Source organism: Nicotiana attenuata, unplaced genomic scaffold, assembly GCF_001879085.1.
Source record: "Nicotiana attenuata strain UT unplaced genomic scaffold, NIATTr2, whole genome shotgun sequence".
In the NCBI taxonomy this organism is placed as follows: domain Eukaryota; kingdom Viridiplantae; phylum Streptophyta; class Magnoliopsida; order Solanales; family Solanaceae; genus Nicotiana; species Nicotiana attenuata.
In genome coordinates this window covers 351062-361754 of record NW_017670962.1, presented here as the reverse complement: position 1 = coordinate 361754, position 10693 = coordinate 351062, and the positions used below count along the sequence as shown (strand labels likewise).

General features: G+C 36.2%; 1 protein-coding gene and 1 pseudogene across 11 annotated transcripts; one reads left to right on the top strand and one right to left on the bottom strand.

Moving 5' to 3' along the window:
* The first annotated feature begins 4109 nt into the window (after nt 1-4109).
* Nucleotides 4110-10454, top strand: LOC109244846. Of its 11 annotated transcripts, none has more exons than XR_002070736.1 (5): nt 4116-4291; nt 4463-4525; nt 6373-6444; nt 6541-8959; nt 10189-10454. XR_002070736.1 is itself a non-coding variant. In XM_019412005.1 (5 exons), the coding sequence occupies exons 2-5, from the start codon at nt 7715-7717 to the stop codon at nt 10194-10196; spliced, it is 471 nt and encodes a 156-aa protein (XP_019267550.1). In that variant the 5' UTR covers nt 4122-4291; nt 4463-7714; the 3' UTR covers nt 10197-10454. The 11 variants fall into 11 exon arrangements, 5 of the variants coding, with proteins under 5 accessions (XP_019267550.1, XP_019267549.1, XP_019267548.1 ...); XM_019412005.1 differs by having other exon boundaries at nt 4122-4291; nt 4463-8014; nt 8045-8123; nt 8876-8959; XM_019412004.1 differs by lacking the exon at nt 6373-6444 and having other exon boundaries at nt 4125-4291; nt 4466-4525; nt 7696-8123; nt 8876-8959.
* LOC109244847 lies at nt 8966-9910 on the bottom strand (annotated as a pseudogene).
* Nucleotides 10455-10693: the final 239 nt, after the last annotated feature.

Sequence of the window (10693 nt, the reverse complement as noted above, 5' to 3'; positions counted from 1 at the left end):
TGAAGCGGTATGTGTTCTCGCCATCTGCGAAAGAACATGAGTAGAGAGTTCTATTAGCATTAGGAGATCAAATCGCACGACAAAGAAGAATAGAAGTGAAATTGTTCCTAAACTCTATAGCCTCAAGGGATAAACACAGACGTCTCCGTACCGATCCCTCAAACTCTACCTAGCTTGGTCATGAATTGTGAAACCTAAGCAACCTAGCGCTTTGATAACAACTTGTCACGACCCAGATTTCCCACCCTCGGGATCATGATGGCGCCTAACCTTTCAGAATGCTAGGCAAGCCAACAGATAGAGATTTAAATATGCCAACACTAACAAATTCAATAAATGGCAGCAATTATACCAAAACAGAGTAAAGAAATGTAGAATTTATAATATCTCAAGTACTAATACACGACCACCCAAAATCTGGTGTCACAATCCACGAACTTCTAAGAGTCACTACAAGTACTGGCTGAAAGAAAATACAAAATACAACTGTTCTTGAAGTAAAAGAAAACAGGAAACTAGGATAACTGGAAGGGGACTCCAGGGTCTGCGAACGCCGACAGATCTACCTTGGATCTCCTGTTGGACTGAAGGCAGCAGCTCACTCGGGTCAGCACGGTCCGGTACCGAAATCTGCACAGAAAGTGCAGAGCACAGAATCAGTACAACCGACCCCATGTACTGGTAAGTGCCGAGCCTAACCTCGGTAAAGTAGTGACGAGGCTAAGACAAATATCTGTGCAGTTAAGCAATATACGAGCATAATAAAAGATAACAGAAACTAAACACATAATAATGGGAGGGGGAAAACATGCTGAGGGGAGTACGAAACCATGAGAATAGAACAGTAAAGAAACACATCGAAACAAGTGCACGGCATCACCCTTCGTGCTTTTACTCTCATCCTCACCATAACAAATGAAAAGAACAATAATAATGAATATAAAATGGCATGGCATCACCCTTCGTGCTTTACACTCTTCCTCACATGAAAATAAATATGCAATGACACGACATCACCCTTCGTGCTTTACACTCTTCCTTACATGATAACAAATATGCAATGGCACGACATCACCCTTCATGCTTTACACTCTTTCTCACCCAACAACAAAATAATAACAACCCAGCAAGGGAATTATTAATAACAAGCCTCATTCAATATTTAGCTTCACAATGTCAGTCTCAACTTGTGTCCGTACTCAACTAATACCAAATTCCAGGAAACATGATAAGAATTGCTCAACATGAAGAATAACCAGTTTAAGCATGAATAATACGAATAAAGAATACGACAATCACAAGAATAAGACTCACTCGCATGCTATGACCCGACAACAACGTATAGGTACTCGTCACCTCACCTATACATTGTACTCAACAACCAAACACATAGCAAATAGACAACAATACATAATCCCTCAAGCTAACGTTAGCCACAACACTTAGCTCGCTACCACGGCCAAACTCAAAGCTCAAACACCGTTTTTACCTTCTCACGAGCCTCCGGATCCATAGAATCTAGCAAATTACCAACCAAACTATTCAATTTAAGCCATATGAACTACCCACTATTGCAAGGAATTCAGTTTAGGCCATTTTGGAAAAAGTCAACACCCGGGCCCGCTTGGTCCAAACCCGAAACTCGAAAAAACCCGATTACCAATTTACCCCCGAGCCCAGATATACAATTGGTTTTGGGATCCGACCTCAATTTGAGGTCTAAATCCCCAAATTTCAAAATTCTTAAGTTCCATCCAAAAATCCCCAATTCCACCATAAAAATCCTAGATTCTAGGTTGAAATCTTGTAAAAAGAAGTAAAAGAGTGAAAGAAATGAGTTAAGAGTCACTTACTTATGATTTGGGGAAGAACAAGTATTTGGAAAATCTCCTCTTATGTTTTAGGGTTTGTAAAATTGAAGAATGAATGAAAAATCCCGCTTATATAGCACCCTCTAATACTCACTACGCGGTCTGCGAAATCCCAATCGCGGCAGCCGAAATCTCCACCGCGGTCCGTGAAGTTCCCACCGTGTCCGTGTTCCTCTACCGCGGTCCACGAATTTCTCACCGCGGCCGCACTTCTAAGATCTGAGACCTGCAACTCTGCAAGTATCCAACACCAGATTTTTTTTTCTAAGTCCAAACATCCCGTAGCCTATCTGAAACTCATCCGAGCCCTCGGGGCTCCAAACCAAACAAGCACACAAGTCTTAACACATCATATGAACTTGCTCGGGCGATCAAATCGCCAAAATAACACCTAGAACTACGAATTTAACACCAAATTGAATGTAATCTTCAAGAGAGTATTAAAACTTCAAACTTTTCAACTAAAGGTCCGAATCACGTCAAATCAGTCCCGTTTCTCACCAAATTTCACAGATAAGGTATAAATAGCATAACGGACATGTACTGGGTTCCAAAACCAAAATATGGCCCGATACCAACAAGATCTAATTCTTTAAATTATTATATTTTCTACATTTTATATTCTTCAAAAATTTATTTCTCGGGCTAGGGACCCCGGAATTTGATTCCGGGCATACGCGCAGGTCCCATATTTTTTTACGGACCCATCAGGACCGGCAAAACACGGGTCCATGTCCGTTTACCCAAAACGTTGACTGAAGTCAGCTAAAATTAAGTTTTTAAGCCAAAATTTATTATTTTTCTCAAATTTCCACATAAAGGCTTTCCGAAAATGCGCTCGGACTGTGCACGTAAATTAAGAAAGAACAAAATGAAGTTTTAAAGGCCTCGGAACACCGATTTAGGTTCTAAAACACAAGATGACCTTTCGAGTCATCACAAATACTCCGCCTATATCGTTTTTTGATGGACTGCCTTCTGTGGATCCATCAGTATTTAATTTGATGATGACCATAGGTAAAGGGTGCCACTTGACATACAAGTGTGTAGGAGAAGGTGTCTTCGATTGCTTTTGAATAAGGTGGTGATATTCAACTGCTTGTGAGAGCAATTGCTGGGTGGTTGGGGTGGGTAGATGTCTCTTGAAGATGAAATGATTACGAAGTTTCCATTCTTTGAGTGCTTTTGTAGATATTTTAAAACTAATTAGATTACAATAAATGATCAAAATATAAAAAAATGTACTATTTTAACCTTAAATATTTCATAAAGCACAAAAGTCACTATAATATTTAATTGTTTCAACTAAATTTCGGAATTAAAAGTGCTAAGAAAAATTATACGAGTAACATGTAATAGTCTAATTGGTATAATTAATCATGTAGAAAGTCTTAATACTTTTTAAAAATATTTAGTTTATTATGGAATAATTCTAACAGTTTTGCTGTCTCAGTTGATTTTCTTTTTCCAAAACTAAAATTCTTTAAAATGTTACGTAAGATCAACAACTAATTTATTTGAATGTTTTTACTATAAAATAAAATTATTATAAAAGTCATTTTGCACTTTGAGAAACTATAAGAATAAATGTCAAATAAAAGGGAAAGTCTCATCTCTGTCGATAGGACTGAATGTAAAGCCGAATTTAAGATTTAAATTATTTAATGGGTTCAATTGTACAATAAACTTATTATATTGTTAATATTACGAATTCAAACCTAATATTATTAAGATTTTAGTAGGTTTTTATAGATAAATCGATACTTTGTAGCTATATCCGCCTCAGTGGTAGTTATCCACATGCAAGAGCAGTAAGGGTTTGTTCTTGTGCAACTGTGGCCAATTTGGTCCACATGCCTGCATTTCGTGCTACAGCTAATAGAATAGAGCTATCGAAGACATGATTCTTTTTTTAAGTACTCACGTTGGATTATTAAGGGTAAAGAACTATCTTTACTTGGGACAGAATTGTGTGTACTTATCTAAAAGGTCACAATTGGTATTGCTTTATTGGTGTTGTGCAGTCGTAGTCATTCACAATAGGTAGGGGATCTACAGTACAAGTTACAGTTCAATAGCTTTGAATTATACCTCGTATTTGTATTCAACAATTCAATATATATATATATGTATATATATATATACACTACAAAAAACCGGCCTAATTTGCGGCGGTTTAATAGCGGGGGTCAGCTCCAACCCCCACAAATTTCATTAAATAGCAGGGGTTTACTTAACTGACACAATTATAAGCAAATAGCGGCGGCTCTAAACCTACGCCATCTGCAAATAAAATAGGGCGCTAATATTTCCCACGCTTATTTTTGCTTCGTTCATTTTTTACTCTTGAAAAAAATACAAATATAACAAAACCTCAAAAGCTCCGCCACTTCTCACTAACGTTTTTCCACAGACTCAAGGTAAAGGTCTCAATTTTAAGAGATTAACTCAAATTTCATGATTCTTTCTACTTTATTTTTCTTAGAATTGAAAGTTTTGTGTGAATTTCTCATTCCATTTGTAAGATTTGAACTCAAATCCTCGTTTTCCCCTCTTTTTTCTTTGATTTTCCTCGCGTTTTCGCCCTATAGCAGTGGCAAAGACATCTCAATCACTCACTCGGGCATAGTAATCGACAAGTATCTTCAATTACAGTAAGTTCTTCTACCCTATTTTTGGATTAGTGCAATGTTATTTCTACAAATGGGTCTTTCATCTTCCCTATTTTTGGGTTTGTATAATCAGTAATTTTTGTATGTTTTCTATTTCATGTGGCTTTAATTTTATTTTTGCTGCTTTTTTGGATACTGTATGTTAGATTTGGATTTTCTCTGTTTATTAGAGATTTTTTTGTTTGTATAATCACTCCCCTTGTCAAATAGATTTTTAAGCTTTCCTCTTTTCGGTTGGTTGCTCGGGTATTTGCCTGACTACTGTACTTGATGAATGATGAATCAGAAACTGCCTATTCCTTCATTCTGTTTAACGCATCTGTATCTCTAGTCACATATCTTTTGCTTGTCCATTCTTTTTATCTTTGCATCTTCGTCAATCCATGCCCTAATTCTAGTTATTTCAACAGTTCCAAATAAACTGTTCTATTTAATTGTTTGGGGTGTACTACCTAGTATATAAACATTTTTCCTATAATGCAGGATACATTTTCAGTATCCTATTGCGGAAAGGTAAAGCTAGGAACACTTTTAAACCAGCAATATTTCAGTTATGGGAATAAGTTACTTTATCTTCTATTTTGGAACTGCCTATGTTTATACAAAACTGTAGGACCAATATTTGCTCATCAAACGAAACTACAATTCTTGCATGAATACTTGTATGCTGTTGAACCCTTTTGGTTCATTTCGTTGGAAAACACATGGCAATCTATGTTGGACTCCAGTTCTAGAATTTCAGGAAATAATGTTTTTTATCTAGTCTTTTATTGTTGGTAAGTGTTGGCAATCTATGTTGGACTCCAATTCATCAAGTACATTATTTTTGCTGCTTTTTTGGATACTGTAGTAGTTGTTGGCGTGAAATTGTTGTATGATATATCGCTGTATACAAAAGATGACAACTGTCATGAGAAGACACCAAATTCTTGTAAATGCATTCTTGCACCAAACAAAAAGTTTAGGGAGGAAAAGGTTAACTTTGAAGTGTGGCACGCTTGAATACATTATTCCTTGCTAGCTACGATGTTAACCAAACTTTACTACTAAAATGCAGAAAAAGAAACAAACTTGAGCAAATACCAACATGTTCCTTTTGTTGGTATTTTGGCAGCTTGATGTCATTTTTAAATGAAGATTAAATTGTCTGCGCTAAGTTGGAAATGTACTGTGGTAGAAATATATTATTCATGGCAGCTTTTCGGTTATATTTTTCTTGTGCAAATGTGCTTTAGTTTGCAGATTTTGAATTACAGTGGTTCTTGAAAGAAAGTTGAATTCGGTTTTTGCATCTTATGAAGGTGTAATTTAGTTGCATTTTGTGGGTTTTAAGGCTGCGTACAATAAACCCTTGTGGTCCGACCTTTTTTTGGATCCGCTTATATCAGGCTCATAGTGCACCTAATTTGCAAAGTCATTAAATATTGTTGAACTTTTTCATGATATTTGACATTTATCTCATTGCTCTAACCTTCATTGTAGTACCTTTTATATAAAAAAAAGGCATTCATTGTAGTACCTAGTGTATTTAGTTTTATATTGTCTCCTCTCTCCCCCTCACTATTGAAATTTACTCTACTTCTTAACCTAAAATCCTCTAAAACAAATTAGAAGAATAAAGAGAGATTAGAATAGGCAGAAGAATTGCAAATTTATTTACTTTGTTTCTTAATCTCAAATCTACCGGTACTTCATGAAAATCACAATTATCTTTTCTTAAGATATTTGGTTATGTATGTTCTCTATTAGAATTAACTAATTTTTTCATTTTCTGTTCTGTTTTCTTGTGCTAATAGACTACTAATTTTCTTCCTCATGAAATCTTATAGGTTATATTATTGCACAATAATCTAACTTCCAATGGATAAATCTTGGATTGGAATGCCAAGGAACACACCAGGGTATTTGCTTGGTTTGAATCAATTTCTAGATTTTGCATTTAACAATGGAGCTATAGGAGATAAAATAAAATGTCCATGTCCTAAATGTGGTTGTAGGAAGTGGCAGACTAGAAATGTAGCGTTTGATCATTTGATCGATAAGCCGTTCCCTCAACATTATGTCACTTGGGTTATGCATGGGGAAATGAATGTATTGCATAATTCTGAAAATATGGAGGTCATTCAAGATGCACCACCCGTTGAAAATCATGTAGAATTGTTCATTAATGAAGCATTAGGGGGCTTAAGGCATGAGGGTGTTGATGTAGGTCCGTCACAAGTAGTCGGAGAAGAAGAAATGATACATGATATGCCCACTTCAAATAACAAGGATTTTTTTGAGTTGCTTAGAGATGGACGTCAAGAATTATATGAAGGGTCTAAGTACTCAAAGTTGGAATTTTTGTTAAAGCTTTATCACATAAAGTGTTTGTCTGGATTAAGTGACAAGGGAATAACTATGATACTAGATCTACTCAGAGATGCATTTAAATTTGCAAAGATTCCTCATTCTTTTTATGAAGCCAAGAAGACCATCAGTAAGTTGTGTCTTGATTATATCAAGATAGATGCTTGTCCAAATGATTGCATGTTATACTGGGAGGATGATGTTAATGCAGAAGCACGCAAGTATTGTCACACTTCCAGATGGAAGCCCGAGAAGGAGAGCAGTAAAGACCGTGAACCAACAACAAGAATGAGCCATACCAACAACAAGAATTTGGACATTTTTTTGATGTTGATTACGAGAATATCCAACTTGCAATAGAGGAGCATATGACTGAATAGATATAATAAAATATCCAAATTGCAATTGCAACAAGAATTTGGACAATCTTTTGTTGCTTGATTAGGATAGTTTGATTAGTGTTTTTTTTCTTCAAAACCTACTATCTTTTGGCTAAGAAAGTGATATTTATTCTTTATGATGAAAGTTTTGTGATTGTTTGTTGCTCGGGTTTTGCGTTGAATTCGGTACGTGTTTGATAAGCTATTATAATGTGGATCTAACATGTTCAAACATTTCTTTGAATGTTTACTTTTTAACCATATTGGATTCTTATTTTTTATATTTCTCAGCTACTACTGTTTTCATGAGCTATATTTTGTTAACTTGGTATTGTGGTATGCAGTTTTATCCTTATAGACTATGCAATCCTTCATGGTGTTGTTGTATTTGCTAATATTAAGGTAGCCTTCTTGTGTGAGTAGTCTTTAGGGAATTGCAGATATGCCAAGGTTCAAGCGTTTGCTGAAAAAGCAAAATTCAGATAAGTCAGCATCTACTTCACAAGGTACTGAATCAACGCCATGCATGCCAACACATCCGACCACGTCAATTTTGGCCACAACACATCTGGCCCCATCATTTCAGCCCACATCGCAGGCGGCTCCAACATTTCAGCCGGCATCACAGCCGTCTCAATCAGTTCACTTAACATCCCATCCAGCTCTAATGGATCATCCAGCTCCAATGGATCAGGCCGCATCACAGCCATCTCGATCAGTTCACTCGACTCCAACAGATCAGGACTCATCACAGCGAGGTCCAACAGTTCAGGACTCATCACAGCGAGGTCCAACAGTTCAGGCCTCATCTAGAAAGCGTTCTGGGAGCCATTGGACTGTAGAAGCAATAGGTAAATATTTTTGACTATTAGTACATATTCAGCAGTCCCTCTAAGTCCCTTCAGACCTTACGTGAAAGTTGGTTACTTTCAATTTTGTGATGCAATTGCAGTACTTATCAGGTTTTCCCTGCATGCTTGTCTTATCTTTGAAAAATTCAACAACTATATAGTGAATTTGGTGGCATTTTCTACCTTTCCACTTGAGTTTCCTTTGAATTCCAATCTCAAAGAAATATTGGTGGGGGAGGGGGGCGTTTTTCAAGAAAGGCATGTTCTCTCTTTTCATACTCTACTTTGGTTTTCTTTAATTTGTAATGTTATTTGTTGTTCTTGGTCTTTACTTAGAAGAAGAATAAGCTGTATTTTTGGTGATGCAAGGTTTATGACTAAGCCTTTGCTGAACTAATTTAGTATCCATTCCAATAGAAGGCTTATAAACCGGATTAAATTCTCGACCAGTTTAGTTTCTGGACCGGGCTCTGGAAGTAGAAATGAGAGAGCTAAGACGTGTTTGAGCTAAATATGAACATTGTGTTTGAGCTAAATATGGACATTGTGTTTGAGCTAAATATGAGCAGGTGAGTTGACAACTGCCACTCAATATTAACAATGGAATTTAATTGGATGACCAAGTCAAAATTCAAAAAGGGACCAAAAACAATGATTGTACTTCAAGTACTGAAGGTTCATGTTCGTCCCAATGTCAATATAACCATAATCAAATGATGAATGCTCACAATCAAATGATGAACGTTTTCAAGGCATATATGATAATGAAAGAAGGGACTATACCAGAACAGTTTGCGGGGTTCTTTGCTTCTCCTTCGACGGTTTCTCCTGCAACGGTAAGTAAAGTTCTTCAATTTTTTCACTTTAATTTGTTTAGTTGCAAAGATAAAGTGTCTTAGATTAGTACTATTCTTGTATGTTTTTTTTGATTAAAAGTGATATATAACATTATAATCCTGAAGAAATTAAACAGCAGAAGCATTGAGAAACATATGAACCCTAGAACATTAGGCACACCGAACACCCTGCAACAATATGAAATTAAAATCTAAGGATAATGTAGTGATCACATTCTACTGCAGCAAAATTTATGTAATTGAGGAAATATATCACATGGTGCTTAGAACCAAAAGGATTGCTAACATTATGTCTCAACAACGGAATTATAAGCTTTTACGAATCCTCAAAGAACATCAGGGAAACCTAACACATTTAATCTACCAAAAACTTCTTCAATTGTCCATCAAATCTATGAAAATACTCTTACTAGTATTTCCTACCAAAACCTCCTGCACCGCGACCATACTTGGAAGAGCTGCTACTGGCTGTGGCTCAGCAGCTTGCTTGACAACACCAGGAAGATCAGACATGCCGAGGGCTGAAAGCATGTCAAGGGTCTGCTTGTCAACTTCATGAGATCAATTTTGATGGCAGACTCATGAGGAACAAAGTCCATACGTCTCTCACGCTCCTCCTGCAGTTTCATGGAGATATCTCGAGCAGGTCCCTTCTGGATACGTTTCATGAGATGGGTGGAGAAACCAGCAATCTTGTTGCGGAGACGCTTGGAAGGAATTATGGCAACTTCCTCCAGGATCTTCTTGTTTGTGTGGAAATCCAAAGTCATTTTGGAGTAGTACTTCTCAATTACCTGTCGAGATGACTTCTTCACTGTCTTGGTGCGTACACGACCCATCCTTTCAGAGTTTCCTTAGACCAAACAGAGTTTCTGAAGAGAAAGAACCACAGTCGTGTGCGGCAGCAACTGAGCAAAGTGTACTATTCTTGTATGTTGTATTTGTTTTCTTTGAATAACTCCTCTCTCTCTATTATATTTTTCTTTCTGATTCTTGCATGAGTTAGTCTCACTTTCTAATGGGATGCACAAATATCTTTTTTCTCCGGCCAATAAAAAAAAAGGGCTGCAGTGTTGATCTAAATTTGAGTTTTAAGTACAAAGGAAGCTTGAAGAGTTACACTTATTTGCTTACAGTATTTAGTAGAACCTAGAGTTACTGTAATTTCTGATTCTGGCATAATTTTTATACTTTGTTTTTTTATGCAGCCAAGTGATGCGGACTGTGGACCCCTTTCACCAATGGACGCAAGAAGATCATGCGGTGATAGTAATTCTAGTGGAAACCGTTGATTTCATTGCAATTGCATTTAGATCATTAATTGTGACAATGTAATTGTGTGGTTGAAGCAGATGTTAGAATATTGGGGTGAATATTTTGTGTTTAAAATAGTTTTTGAGTGATGCTACTTAATGTTGACAATTTAGTTTTAAAGACTAATGATATTTTATGATAACGTTTTGTGATTTTATGATATGTTATTGATATCTTTTAACTTTAAAATAATTTTTTTAGCTTTGATTATGATTTACAGCTTAATTTGTAATTTGTCAATAATATATGAATTAAAAAATTCAATAAATTATTGAGGTTATGACTGACAGGAGCTATAAATATATGCTAAAAAAAAGTTATATTGCGGAGGTTTAAAACCGCTGCGATTCGTAACTGAAAATTATTTTAAAAAGATTTAACTTTGAGATCTGCGGGGGT

Excerpts from the sequence above, each read along its gene's own strand:
- LOC109244846 (XM_019412004.1), top strand. The coding sequence starts at position 7,715 with ATGCCAAGGTTCAAGCGTTTGCTGAAAAAGCAAAATTCAGATAAGTCA. Across the intron at positions 8,124-8,875 it reads TTGGACTGTAGAAGCAATAG|GCATATATGATAATGAAAGA; the intron begins GTAAATATTTTT and ends AACGTTTTCAAG.